The sequence below is a fragment of the Balaenoptera ricei genome, chromosome 19, assembly GCF_028023285.1.
Source record: "Balaenoptera ricei isolate mBalRic1 chromosome 19, mBalRic1.hap2, whole genome shotgun sequence".
In the NCBI taxonomy this organism is placed as follows: domain Eukaryota; kingdom Metazoa; phylum Chordata; class Mammalia; order Artiodactyla; family Balaenopteridae; genus Balaenoptera; species Balaenoptera ricei.
Genome location: NC_082657.1, coordinates 12643134 through 12657609, shown reverse-complemented (window position 1 = coordinate 12657609; position 14476 = coordinate 12643134). Strand labels below are relative to the sequence as shown.

At 51.7% G+C, this 14476-nt stretch overlaps 2 protein-coding genes across 3 annotated transcripts; both read left to right on the top strand.

Annotated features, from left to right (window-relative positions):
- The first annotated feature begins 13 nt into the window (after positions 1–13).
- On the top strand, positions 14–4018 carry MIA (MIA SH3 domain containing). The gene is made up of 4 exons (XM_059904561.1): positions 14–2825; positions 2912–3045; positions 3501–3611; positions 3926–4018. Exons 1-4 carry the CDS (start codon positions 2702–2704, stop codon positions 3947–3949), a joined length of 393 nt encoding a protein of 130 aa, XP_059760544.1. The 5' UTR covers positions 14–2701; the 3' UTR covers positions 3950–4018.
- Positions 4019–4740: 722 nt separating this feature from the next.
- Positions 4741–13741, top strand: RAB4B (RAB4B, member RAS oncogene family). Of its 2 annotated transcripts, XM_059904638.1 has the most exons (8): positions 4741–4910; positions 6106–6186; positions 6465–6579; positions 8162–8224; positions 8307–8461; positions 10058–10153; positions 10242–10372; positions 13357–13741. In XM_059904638.1, exons 1-7 carry the CDS (start codon positions 4895–4897, stop codon positions 10355–10357), a joined length of 642 nt encoding a protein of 213 aa, XP_059760621.1. In that variant the 5' UTR covers positions 4741–4894; the 3' UTR covers positions 10358–10372; positions 13357–13741. The 2 variants fall into 2 exon arrangements, with proteins under 2 accessions (XP_059760621.1, XP_059760622.1); XM_059904639.1 differs by lacking the exon at positions 8162–8224.
- Positions 13742–14476: the final 735 nt, after the last annotated feature.

The following is a 14476-nucleotide window of genomic DNA, read 5'->3' as shown; positions in this document are numbered from 1 at the left end:
AGAGTAGTGTGAGCATTTGGGCCTCTCAGCATGTTGGGGATTTGCAACCTTGGGAAAACCCAGAATAGTGTAGCAACATTGTCCAAACTAAAGTCACTTTTACCACTTTGGCAGAATTTTATTTTGTCTCAGTCAGCATTCAGGGCAGGAAATTAAAACCCATGCTGTCAGGTACAGTTGGGTAGGTTCTGTACTGCGCAAGGATGCCACTTTTAATGGCACACCATTCACTTCGTAGACTTGCATGTTGATTCCAATAATTTTCTAACGTGATAGAGTGTTAGGAAAGAGGTTTTTCTTCATCTTTTTCTAGACAAAAATGCCTTCTGTCATAGTAAGAGTCCCACAGAAACCATTCTAGGTACTTCAGGAAGAAAGGGAAGGGAATTGGGTATTCATGAAATCGTCGGAAGGATGTTAGTGATGGCAGTCTGGGTTGGAGACATTTGAATTCAAGTTTGCAGCCCTCGGTTGAGCTGCAGCCTCTAGGGTTCAGGAAGATGTCAGTGCTGCCGTTGGGAGTGCCTAAACTTCACACACGGGAAGCTCCTGATCAGATGCAGGTACCAGGAGTGTGGCCAGTTCACACACAGCTGCTCCCCCGCTGGCCAGATGCCAGCCAGGAGCTTCGGGCAGATGGCTGAACCGACCTCCCCTCCAGTGCCCCAACTGCAGGGGAGGCTAGGAAATGTGGTTCCTGGCTGGACAGTCACGTACCCTGCTGAAGCTATGGATAAGAAGGGGAGATTGAATGGGGGACCTTCCTTTGCAGTCTGTCATACACCGGACCTGGCAATTTTTAAATCGACTAAAGTATGTTATATTTATATATATATATATATTTTTATATATATATATATATATATAGCTTAAAACCTTTTCTCACACCATATAGATGGGACAGTGCGATCACTTGCCAGAAGTAGAAAATTAACCACAAAAATAAATACAATAAGACATAGTGTTAAATTCTCGCTGGATATTTTTGTCCTGTCAGGGCTCTGAGCCCCAGCCTCCTGCTCCACTCACTCCATTAAAGAGGAACATCAGTGTTGGAAGCGTTTGAACATCAGGGTTTGTGGCACCAGATGCACACATTCGCCTTGTAGGATCTGAAAGATGAAAAGGGGAAGGCGATTGCCATCTTCACTAAATGGCGCAGTGTTATTGCAGATGGCTCGTGGGAACGCGGGGTCTGTGGTCCGTGGATCCTGGTTTCTACTGTCCGCCTGCTGGGGGGCTCCCTGGCTGTTTCCTCCATGGGCAGTTGATGTCTGCACTCTGAGCTTCATTTTCTTCCTGTGCAAAGAGGACTCTTCCTGTGTTAATACTGTGGTGCACCGCCCGCCCCACCCCACCCCCCACTGCCGCCCCACCGGGCACTGAATAAATTCAGCAAATAACTTGCCGAGTACCTATTACACACTAAGTACTGTTCTTGCCACAGGTTGTGCGGTGGCAAATGAAATAAACAAGCTAATTTCAAATGCTGGGTTCTGATAGAAACAGAACTGACATAATGGGGTGATGTGTTGGTGGAGCTGGGGAGCAGTAACGGGTGATCAAGGTGAGGAGGTGGTACTGGAGTAGAGCTGTTTGATGCTCTCATGGTACTTGGTGCTGGGTGTTGGGTATGTGGAGATGGCTTAGGCCCAGTCTTTGCCCCTGATGAATTCTTCCCCACCCCAAGCCTGTGTATGTCTATCCGCTTCCCCTAAAAACTAAAGTTCGGACTTGCTGACCAGGGGTGAGAATACCTGAGGAAAGAGGTGGGTCTTCAGGCATATGGTTTGAAGCACAGTTTTAGAAATGAGACTTGAGTTCAAATCCTCTGCCACTTTCTCATTCTGACCCTGGGCAACTGACTGAGCTCCAAGATCAGTAGTGATGGGTGTGGGCCTGGAGCCAGATCTAGCCCCTCTACTTCCCAACTCTGTAACCTTGGACAAGTTCTTTAAGGCTCTGTGCTTCCATTTCTACGTAAAATGGGGTTATGATCGCTCCTCTTAAAGGTGGTGCAGAGTATACATTTGAGTTAATAAAAATATGCATGGTGAATGCTCTATAAATAACTACTAGTTTTTATTATTTCTATTTCAGATGAGAAAGGTGAGGCTGTGGGAGGAGGAATAGCTTAGCCCAGGTCACCCAGTCAGGAAGTGGCTTATGAGGATAAACAGAGATCGTGGCAGGGCATCGCCTAGCCTAAGGTCCAACATATAATATTCACTCCATACTTGGGAGCTGGGGCTATTCCTGGCAATCAAAGGGCTGCCTTGTTCTGCTGCCCCTCAGCACAGGAAATTCCAAGGTGGTTTTTCCATACTGGCTTCTGTGGTTCTGTCCCTGTGGGGGAGAGCAGAGGGGCCCAGGTCCCCAAGCCAACTCATAAAAGATGGAATTGAATATCTTAACTTGCCTGTCTTAACCCCGTCTCTGTTGAGGGGGTGGCTGTTACTTGGAGTGGCCTGGGCTGCCTGGAGCCTATCTGGGTGTTTGCTTGTGCTGGCAGCCCTCACCCTGTCCTTGAAATGGTTCTGGCTGGGTAGCAGACTCTAGGTGGTGTGGGTGACATTTGGGGCTGGTTTAAGGCGGGGACAAGGCCCAGAACACAGGCTTCCTTGTGCTGCTGGAGAGGGAGGGCAGGAGGGCAGTGGAGACCCCGTTCCTCCCTTAGGCTCTCTCTTGCTCACAGTCCACGATGGCTTCATCCTCGGTGTTTCTAGGTGTTGTCTTGCTGTCTGCCTTCCCAGGTCCTAGTGTCGGGGGCCACCCGATGCCCAAGCTGGCCGACCGGAAGCTGTGTGCTGATGAGGAATGCAGCCGTAAGAGTTGGGGGTTGGGGGCGTTGGGGGCTTGGATTGCTAGCCTGTGGGGAGGGTGCCGTCACTCCCTTCTGTTCCTTCCCCAGACCCCATCTCCATGGCCGTGGCCCTTCAGGACTACGTGGCCCCCGACTGCCGTTTCCTGACCATACGCCAGGGCCAAGTCGTGTATGTCTTCTCCAAGCTGAAGGGCCGAGGGCGGCTCTTCTGGGGAGGCAGCGTGAGTCTTGGGAGAACAGAGGAGGAAAGGGTAGGGTGGCTGGGGTGGGCGTGCACCCTGATTTTTCACCTGAAGGGAAAATCTGAGGGAGTGAACTGAAATATAGTTTTGGAGGGGAGGCTATTGTGGTCTACTTTACTTTGTTTAGCAATTATTAGGGCACCTACTATGGTGGGTACAATAAAGAACGACCCCTTTTATTCTAATGGAGGGGGACAAGCCATCAAAAATATCAGCAAGTATGTGCTGCTTTGAGAATTAATATAAGGTGACTGGGTGACTAATTCACATGGGGTGGTCAGGGAGGACCTTTGAGCATGTGACTTCAAGCTGGGATTGGAATGACAAGGATGGAGCAAGCCAAGCCGAGATCAGGGAGAAGAGAGTGCAAAGATCTTCAGCAGGAGTGAGCTTGCCATCTTCCCAGACCCCGGCTTTTAACTCCTCTTCGCCAGGTTCAGGGAGATTACTATGGAGACGTAGCTGCTCGCCTGGGCTATTTCCCCAGTAGCATTGTACGCGAAGACCAGACCCTGAAGCCTGGCAAAACTGATGTGAAGACAGATGTGAGTGTCCTGGGGGCTGGCAGGGACTTGGAGGGAGGGCCCTTGGGCAAAGATGCTCCTACCTTGGCTCCCTGGCATCCTAGCTGTATGCGCTGGCACAAATCCCCTGCCTTTTCTCATCTGAAGAATGAGGAGTGATTTCTAAATCCTAGTCCGATTGAGAGATGCAAAGGGTAGAGAGCTCTAGGCTAATTTGCATAGCACTTGTGCAGCCAAACCTGGCGCCTGTGGCTGCAGCATTTGCTAAAACCACTGGATCCTTTGTGGTGTGACCGCTAGTTTTCTCCCCACTGTTTCCCCTTTCTCTTTTTCAGCAATGGGATTTCTACTGCCAGTGAGCTCAGTCTACCGCTGTCTCTGCTGTTGTTTCTCGCTGACTTTATGCAAATACATCAGCCAAGTGCAAACTATGGGTCTCTGTGGTCTTTGTGGTGGGTCTCTAGAAAGGAAGTGTTTCCCCAGGCTTCTGAATCTAGCCAATCAACCCACTGACTGTGGTAACGTCAGTGGTTGCTAGGCAGAATTTCACGGACTAAAAGCTCTTTGCTCCAAGCTGGGTACCAGAGGTGGGCTCCTGAGCTTAGATATTACAAACATATGAGAAGATGGAACAACTAAACAGCCAAACTGGGGGATTATAGTGTCTTCTCTAGACCAATAAGAGAACTATTGAACTATTGGGAATGAGCCAATTGGGCCATGAGGAAGACATAAATCACAGAGCAGAGGTTTTCTAGGATTTCTTGGAGGATTATCCGCAAAGGGAGGTAGGAGGTTAATTTGTGCGTATCATGCGTACCATCCTAGTTTTCATCCTTGCCTTTGAGATCAGTACGCCCCAGCTCTGGATCGGCTCCTACCCCTGCTCCCTTCTTTGCATTCGTATCTCCGCCCCCAAGTCCGCGTCTACCTAATCTGGAATCTCGATTCTGTCCCCGGACTCCTGACCAAATCCGTTTCTCTGCTCAGCGAAGCGTCTCTGGCACCGCCAATCGCTCGTATTGGTCCCGCCCCTTTAGGCCCTGCCCCTCTCTCACCACCAATCTGCGCTTTTGTCCCGCCCCCTGCCTGCAGAGTCCGCCAATCCTTGTCTTGGGAAGCGTGGCCTGGTGTCCCGCAGCATTAGCGGGTCGCGCCGGAGGGGGGTGGAGGCGGAAGTGGCGGCGCCGGCCCGGGGAGTAGGAAGGAGCCGGGGCTGCAGCCCGAGTGTGGAGCGGCTGCCAGCCGAGGAGCAGGCGCGGCCGCGTCGCCATATTGCGGCCCTAAGCGGCCGCGACCGAGTCATGGCTGAGACCTACGGTGAGGGTGGTGGGCAGAAGCTGGGGTCTGGGGTCTGGGCCCAGAAAGGATGCGGCCTGTGGGTATGGGGCGGGGCTTTATATATCAGGGGCGGGGTCAGGTATTATGGGGCAGGGCCTAGTTGATGCTGGGAGGGGTTTAGTGGGTCTGAGGCTGAGCTTAATCAGTTTGGGCGGAGCCTGAGGGTCTGGTGTCTGGGCGAAATAGATCTGGGGCGGGATTTGAGGGAAACAGTCCTGATGGATCATGGTAGGTCTTGAGGGAAAGGGTGAGCCTTAATGTGTCTGGGCGGAGCCTGAGTAGATGGGGCGGGGCTGATTGTGTGAATGGCAGGGATCAACCTTGATGGGCTGGGGCGACGCTGAAGGGATGCTCTGGACCCGGGGATTGCTCTGGGAGAGGTCTGGAATGCGGTTGGGGGTGAGTTGTCCTTTAACTAGGCGGTGGGGCTAATGGCAAGGGGTGGGGCTTAAGCTTGAGAATAGGGGTAGGGCCTTGGGCTGAGGGAGGGATGGAGGGACTGAGAAATGGAAAATCTAGATGGATGGATAGATAGGAAGTAGGAGAACAGGGTGCGGTAAAAGGAGCACTGGTTTAGGGGTCAGAGGGAGCGGCATTCATTCAACAAACAGAGAAAAGCAGAGGGAACAATGCAAAGACCCTCAGGTAGGAACCAGCTTGTCATCTTCAGGGAGTAGACTAAAGGCCAGAGGCTGGAGTGGAGTGAATGAATCAAAGTGGTAGGAGGTGAGTTGTGGGGGGCAAGGGCAAGATTGTAGTCCTTGATAAAATGGTTTTCAAGAGGCTTTAGCAAGGTAATAGCTAAGATCTTGGACTCTGGAGCCAGTTGGTCTGGGTTTGAATCCCAGCTCTACCTAGTAGTGGGATCTTGGACAAGTCAGTTAACCTTTCTGGCCTCAGTTTCCTCATCTGGAAAATGGGGATAATTATTAGTATACCTCCCTCACAGAATTTTCCTGAGGATTGAGTTGTTGATGTAAGTAAAGACCTTTAAAACTGTTCCTGGTATGTGGTAAGCACTATATAAGAATTATCCATTACAGTTGTTACCCACTGTTCTGTATCTGTCTGTGTCTGTTCTCTCCCCATAATTGTGATGGTCTTTGGATTCCATCTTTTCATGTCTATCTTTCTCTCTGCATGGGTTTCCTTGAATTCGGCTCCATCTGCTCAGACTTCCTCTTCAAATTCCTGGTGATTGGCAGTGCAGGAACGGGCAAATCATGTCTCCTTCATCAGTTCATTGAGAATAAGTGTGAGTTTCTGACAGTGGTCCTGGGAGCACTAAACTGTGGGCATGGCCATGGTGTGGGCAAGTAGGCAGCTGCCGGGGTGGGCAGGGGCAGGGCTGGCCAGAGGTACAACTCCAGTGCTGGCTGCCTGGTCGTTACCTTGGTATATGCTCTTTGCTAGGTCCTCCTTGAGCCTCAGTCACCCCAGCAATGAGAATGGGTTTGTACAGGCTGAGGAGGCCTTGGAGGACAGGGAATCCTCTGAGCCCCCGCACTGCCTCTTCTCCCCTCCCACTCCCAGTCAAACAGGACTCCAACCACACAATCGGCGTGGAGTTTGGATCTCGGGTGGTCAACGTGGGTGGGAAGACCGTGAAGCTACAGATTTGGGACACAGCCGGCCAGGAGCGGTTTCGGTAGGTGGGCTGGGCCCCCATGGAGACAAGGTAGGGGAGAGGGGAGGAGAGAGGAGGGATAGAGGTGTGCAGAGTTACCTGGAGACATAACGACAGGAGCAAGGAGACGCTGAGAGGGCAGGCAAGGTAGAGGGAGAGAGAGAGAAAGAGTGTGATGAGCAGGTCCATGTAGTCAAAGAAAGAAGGCATCTTGGAGAGAGGACGGCGGAGACAATGAGAAAAAGAGATTGAGAAGGAAGCATAATGAAGGGTGAGAGGGCCAGGGAGGGACGACAGACCCTAGCGAGACTTTGTGGAATAGACCCATGTGGCTGGAGGGACGGAGACTTGTCCCCAGGGAGAAACGAGGCCTGGAGACAAGGAGATGCTTGGGGTGGGGCGAGGGGTAGAGAATGACAGAGAATGACTAAAACAGAAAAGGAAACTTGAAAGAGAGATACAAACAGGAAGGGAGAGAGAAAGAGAGACAGATTGAGAGAGAAGAGAAAGAGAAGGGAGATAAGGAGACTCAAAGAGAAACAGAGGTGAGAGACAGGGGGAGTAGGACAAGGGTGGCCAGAGAGATGCAGAAATGGATGTTTTGGGGGGAGAGGGAAATGTGTAGGACTCAGCACACAGTATGTCTTCAGGACATCTCTGCAGAAAAGGTGACAGACACATGGAAACCCTGAGTCTGAGAAACAGACAGCAGGGAGAGAGAAATAGGGGAATCCAGTCCATGGGGAAGCGTGGTCCCTGGGCAGCACTGAGTAGCTGCTGAGTTAATATTTGTGTGTGAGTTCTCTGCGTGAGGTGCACAGAGATAGAGACTGAGAGAGGGTGGAGGGGAGATAGGTGTACGACGTGCACCGGGCTGGCAGTAAGTGCTCCATAAATGCTTGCGGCATGATTGCATGAGTTCCAGAGGGACCCAGCCTGTTCCAGGGAGGAGCAGACAGTCGGCCACTCTGGGAAGGGGGCCTCCCCCAAACAGAGCAGGAGAGGGCCAAGCGGATGTAGTTGTGTAGTGCTTGGCTAGGACTGGGCAAAGGGGGGATGACAGAAAATGTTGAATGAACTAATGAATGAATGGGAAAGGGTGAGGATGACAGAGCCAGAGCAACAGAGATGGAGAGAAATAGAGAATTAAAGATACACATGTACACAAGAGACAGAAAGGCACAGACCAATGAAGAGGTGCAGAAAGACAGGGACACAGAGAGAGTCAAAGGTAGGGAGAGGGAATTCCCTGGCCGTCCAGTAGTTAGGACTCAGTGCTTTCACTGCTGGGGCCCCAGGTTCAATCCCTGGTCAGGGAACTAAGATCCCACAAGCCAAGTGGCACGGCCAAAAAATTTTAAAAAATGAAAAACTGAAAAAAAAGGTAGGGAGAGACTGAGGCGGAGGCAGGCAGCTAAGTGCGATAGAGATTGAGGGAAACAGAGAGACCGCGAGTGAGAGAAACTGTAGACCACGGCCGGGTTTAGGGTGATGGGCCAGCAGTGAAGGGGGGCCTCCGAACCACCAGTCTCTCTCCGCAGAGGGGGGCAGTCCTGGGGCACACCCCAGCCTCGGGGGTGACTGGGTCCCCCTGGCCCCACAGGTCGGTGACACGGAGTTACTACCGAGGGGCGGCTGGAGCCCTGCTGGTGTATGACATCACCAGGTGGGTGCACGGAGTGGGGCGGGGCGGGGCCTGGGCTGCCCCCCACCCACGTCCGCCTCCCTCCTGGTTCCCTTCTCCACAGCCGGGAGACCTACAACTCACTGGCCGCCTGGCTGACGGACGCCCGCACGCTGGCCAGCCCCAACATCGTGGTCATTCTCTGTGGCAACAAGAAGGACCTGGACCTGGAGCGTGAGGTCACTTTCCTGGAGGCCTCCCGCTTTGCCCAGGAGAACGGTGAGGGCTGGGTGCGGGGGGCTATACAGTGGGGCCCGTGGGCCTCCTGGCTCTCTGTTGCTCTGCCCAGCAGGGGAATGTGGAGATTTAGAGGTCTGGGTTCAAATCTGGGTGTTGCCACATTGCGAGCTGTGTGACCACTCTGGTCCTCAGTTTCCTCACCTGGAAAGCTGGGATCACAGCGTTTCTGCTTCACATAGTGCGTGATGCTTAAGGGATGTGGTCCATGGGGAGTTCTCAGCACTGCCTGGATGGATGGGCGCTTGATTCACGTTGGCTGCTAAGAAGGTTTCGCCCACTATGGGGAGGCAGCACAGGGTATTGGTATAAGGTGGAGATTGCAAACTCTGATGGCCCTAGGGGACGGGTACATTTTGTGAGCAAGGGAGAGGGGACAGGGTAGACCCCAGGTTAGCAGGCACTGGCGTTAGGGGAGTAGACAAGACTGACAGCTACATCGAAAGGTATGCAAGGATACTATCATCAGAAAGACCACAAATAACAAATGTTGGCAAGGATGTGGAGAAAAGGGAACCCTCCTACACTGTTGGTGGGAATGTAAATTGGTGCAGCCACTATGGAGAACAGTGTGGAGGTTTCTCAAAAAAACTAAAATTGAACTACCATGTGACCCAGCAATCCCACTCCTGGGTATAGATCTGAAAAAAACAAAAACACTAATTCGAAAAGATACACGTACCCCAATGTTCATAGCAGCATTATTTACAATTGCCAAGATATGGAAGCAACCTAAGTGTCCATCAACAGAGGAATGGATAAAGAAGATGTGGTATATATATATGTACACAATGGAATACTACTCAGCTGTAAAAGAGAATGAAATAATGCCATTTGCAGCAACATAGATGGACTTGGAGGGCATTATGCTAGGTGAAATAAGTCAGACAGAGAAAGACAAATACTGTTTGGTATCACTTATATGTGGAATCTAAAAAATAAACTAGTGAACATAACAACAACATCAAAAGGTAAGCAGATCTAAACTCATTTGAAAACATCATTTTGGCCAAAATCTGCTGGCTTAGGGTCTGTCCATGTTCCTCCAGTTTGTAACCTGCAGGTTTAGAGGATTTGCCATCAGAAAGATGTGGGTTTGAATCCTGGCTCTTACTTACTGTGAGATGGCTGTCGCATGGCTGGTGGGTGCACTGTGGTGGGCCTGTGCTAGATGGTGCTGGGGACACAGTGATGAAGACAGCCCTGGACCCAGCTCTCATGGCCTCACAGTCCGGGGGCCAGGGGGAGGACCATTTCCAGATAGTGACAGCCCAAAGAGGTCAGGGCTGGGAGCGGGGAGGCACAAGGGTCTGTGGGAGCCCAGAGGAGGCACCTGACTCATCCTGGGAGGTCAGGAGAACTTCCTGGAGGAGGAGATGTGAGCTGAGCTCTGAAAGAAGAGCTCGGTGGGTACCTGGGGAAGGGGGCATTCATGGCAGGGGAACAGCATGTACGGAGGCCCAGAGTGAAGGCAAAGATGGAACGTTTGAGGAACAGAACAAGAGGCAGCAGGTCAGAGTTGGAGTGGAGGATGGGGACTGACTGAGGCCCTGACCTTCCGAGTGTCTGCCCCCCCAGAGCTAATGTTCCTGGAAACTAGTGCTCTCACGGGTGAGAACGTGGAGGAGGCTTTCCTGAAGTGTGCCCGCACCATTCTGAACAAGATCGACTCAGGTGAGGCCCCCAACTCCCCGGAGTGGGAGTGGAAGGCAGGGTCCAGGGGTTTCCAAGGGACCAGTCCTCACCTCTCCGCTTCCCCCAGGTGAGCTTGACCCCGAGAGGATGGGCTCCGGCATTCAATATGGTGACGCCTCCCTTCGCCAGCTGCGGCAGCCTCGGAGTGCCCAGGCCGTGGCCCCTCAGCCCTGCAGCTGCTGAGACCTGCAGAGCCAGGTGGGATACTGGGGACTCGGGCTGCAGGGCTGGTCTCCTGGCAAAGGGGAGTACGGAGCAGAGACAGAGACACAGAAAAGGAGAGATGACAAGAGAAACAGAGTGAGGAAGAAAGACACAAGAACACTTGAGTTAAAGGGGCCACCTTCCCAGCCCTGGGAAACCACCCGTCCTTCCCATCCCACCGCCGGCTCTCTGCCCTGCATCTCTGACCCTCCCATTCATAATTCATCAAATGTTTGTTGAGTGCCTACTCTGCGCCAGGCCCTGTTCCCGGCACTGGGGCTACAACAGTGGGGAAAACAGACAAAAATCCCTGCCTTCGTGGAGGAGATGGACAATAAACAAGATACACAAGCAAACTGTATAGTAGGCAGGGCGGTAAGAGCTATGGAGAAGAATCAAGGAGGGAGGGGAGGTGGAGGGGTGGAGTGTTTAATAGGATGATGAGGGGAGGCCTCACTGAGAAGGTAACATCTGAGCAAAGACCTGAAGGAGCTGAGGGAGGGGTCACGTGGGGACCTGGGGGAAGAGTGTTCTAAGCAGAGAGAACAGCCAGTACGAAGCCCTGAGGTGAGGTCCTGCCTCCTCCCCTGGGTGAGGAAGTCCAAGGAGGCCAGCGTGGCTGGAGTGGAGTGTGTGCGCGTGCGCGCGTGCCGGGGAGTAGGTGAGCTGGAGATGAGGTTGGGGTGGGACGAAGCAGATGAGTTAGGGCCTTGCGGGCCACGGCAAGGACCCTGGCTTATACGCTGGGTGGGATGAGAGCTATAGGAGGCCTCTGAGCAGAGAAGGGATAAGATCTGACTCAGGTGTTCACAGGGCCCCTCTGGCTGCATATAGAGAGACTGAAGGGGGCAGGGGTGGTTGCCTGGAGACCAGTGAGTAGGCCACTCCAAAGTCAAGGTGAGAGACGATGATGGACAGGATCAGGGTGAGGGCGGAGGAGGGGTTGCAAAGTGAATAGGTTTGTACCCTCCCTGATCTGTGTCTCCAGGCTTGTCCCCTCCTCATGTAGTCACTAGGTCTTCCTAAATCACAAATCTGATTCCTTCCCTCTCTTTTCTGGTAACCTCCTCCCCCTCCTCCAGGAAGCCATGCTTGTTCCCCTGTGCTTGGTCCAAAGTCCTTGACAGGCTTGAAAGTTCCTACAGGATTTGGTCCTGTCCCCACCTCTCTGCGGGTGTGTATGTCTTGACAATTCTTGTCTCTGTGCTTCATGCCCACCACACCCTCCACCCCACAGCCACTGGCAGCTCCAGGATGGCTGTGGAGCAAAGTGGTTAGACTTTGGATATATGTACTTTGAGAGCAGAGCCAACATAATTTCCTGATGCATGGATATGGAATGTGTGAGAGAGGAGTCAAGGATGAGCTCTTCGGGCAGGGCTCTTTTCCTTGCAGGCCTCTGCATCTGCTGTGCCTCTCCTCCCTTCTGGCACCAACTCCCATTCACCATCAGGTCTCTGCTAAAATGCCTCTTCCTGCAGGGAACCTTCATAGGCTTCCCAAATGGGGTCACTCCCTCTAGATGGGCGGTCGCACAACTGCCCCTCCTTTTCAAAGCGTTCAGTTCAACTGACAGAGTTGATCATTGTTATCTGTATGGTGTTTGTCTAACCCACCTGAGAAGGTGATAGATCACAGACTCCAGAGCTGGGCTGCCTGTGTTTATACTCCAACTCTGTCACTTCATAGCTCTGGGCAAATTATTTAACCTCTCTGGGCCTTGGTTTCCTCATCTGTAAATGGGGCTAATGATAGTACCCACCTCATGTGAGTGTTGAGAAGATTAAGTTAATTCATGTAAAGTGCTTAGAACAGGGCCTGACAGTCAGTAAACTAAGACTTGATAAACGAGGGCTGTTTATTATTTTTCTTCTTCTTATCCATTTTAAAGACTCTGGGCTATGTAGAATCAGATGGGTGTGTACTCTTCGCCTCAGAGCTTAGTTTTGAGTCTGTTTCAGGGTTTTCCCTCAGTGAATCAAATGTAATAAGACTGCATTTTCAAACTTTGTTGATTGCACTCTACAGGAGGAAATATACTTTATTTGTTGATCTAATACAGTCACACACGTATAAAACTAAAACACATGTTCTAGTATTAATATTCTTTCTCTTAAAATTGAGGTGAAATCCACACAACAAATTTAGCCATTTTTAAAGCGTACAATTCAGTGGCATTTAGTACATTTGCAAGGTTATGCAACCACCACCTCTGTCTAGTTTCAAAGCATTTTCATCACCCTTAAAAGGAAACCCCATACCCTTTAAGCATTCATTCTCCATTCTCCCCAGCTTCTGGCCCCCACCCATCTGCTTTCAGTCGCTATGGACCAAGATATGAAGCACTCTGAAATTTTCTTTTTTTTTTTTTTTTTTAATATGTTAACATTTTAATTTTTATGATATTTTCTATTTTATTCTGTTACAACAATTGCTCAAGGCCCACCAAACTGATTTCCCAACCCACTAATGCAGTTGTACACATTGGAATCACCTGGAGAGCTTTAAAAGATACTGATGCCTGGGCCTTACCCCAGAGATTCTGAAGTGATCTGGGGATTTCTAGAAGCTCCCAGGTAATGCTATCTGCAGATAACTACAAAACAGGAACTGATGTGTCTCCTCGGTTTGGAAAGCACGGGAATGAGACCTAGAGCCTGGATGATCCAGGAACACAGAGGAACACAGAAGTGCAAAGGTGGGGACACAGAATGTAGACACTGAGATGCCCCTCTACAGACTCAAGGAGGCAGCTCTCTAAGGCAAGTAAACAGGGAGATGCACGTGCCCTCAGCTCTAGAGCCCCAAAGTACCTGCAGACAAGAAACAGAAAGTCAGACAATGTAGAAACTTTGGGAGAAAGAGAAAAGTATGGACAGACAGGCACAGATAGGCGGGCAGGAAGATACCCAGAAATGAGACAGACACCAGCCGACAGACCTAAGATCCCTCCACTTCACGGCACACTTTTCTTTCAGCTCACCCGTTCTCCAGGACCAGCCCTGTCCTTCTGGCTGGGGCCCAGACCCAGGCCCTGGGAGGCTGAGCCCCTCACCTGACCTGGCCCCAGAGAAGCTGCCCCGCCACCTGTCCCCCTTCCCTGGCCTGGTGGGGCCTGGCTGAGGGGCAAGATTGAGCCACGGGGGAAGGGGGAATCCGTACCTGCTGCTGCTTCCTCTGTCTTGGCTAACCCCTCTTCCCCTGAACCCTTAACCATACTCAAAGAGTTTCCAAAGCCCGCGACCAGGGCCATTTGGCCTCAGCTCCCCTGGCCCTGCCATTGCGAGTACGTGTTATTTATTACCTTACCTGGAGGCCTGTCCTGTCCCCACCCCACCCCCATAAAGCATTGTTTACACCTGTTTCATAGCCTCCATCATTTTGGGGTGGTGGGGAGGGAGGGGGGGGCAAAAGAGGTCACTGACGGTGTTTGGGGGCCATGTTTTTGGGTTGGACATGGTATGGGGGTCCACCATGACTCCATGGCTCAGGTGTCTGTTGTAGAGGGAGTTTGCCCACATACGTAACACTAATGTCCCTCTGTGATGGGTGTGATGGGATCTGTAGGAATGTGTGCTGCTTGTGTGTGTGACACCGTTGCTTATGACTACTCTGTGTCCTTGGTGATTGTGTCTGTGAGGCTGGCGTTGTTTGGGACACCAAAGCTAGGGAATGAGAATTCAGGCCTGTAGTTGAGCCCTGGGTCTGGGCCCGGTGGGTGATAGCTATGCATGTCTGATGCCTGAAAGTCTGAGGCAGTGTCTATTTAGTGTGTGACTGTGTTTGTGTGCCCTTGAGGTCTGTGTGTGTTTTGCTGTGCATTTGACTCCTTTGATACACTTGTGTGTGACCATGAACCCTGTGTGTGCCCCTGAAGACTGTGTGGGCTTTTGTGCCACCGGGACTCCTGTGCATATTTGAGATCAGTGTGTGTTGCCTCCTGTGTCCAGGTGAACCTCTGACACCCGCACATGGTCTGCCAGGGACAGGTGCAGCCCACTGAGGACACTCCCAACTGCTCTCCCATCCCCAATTTGGCCTTAAACCACCCTCACGGGAGGCCTGAGTCCCTGCTCAGCCTGGGTGCTGGCGGAGGGG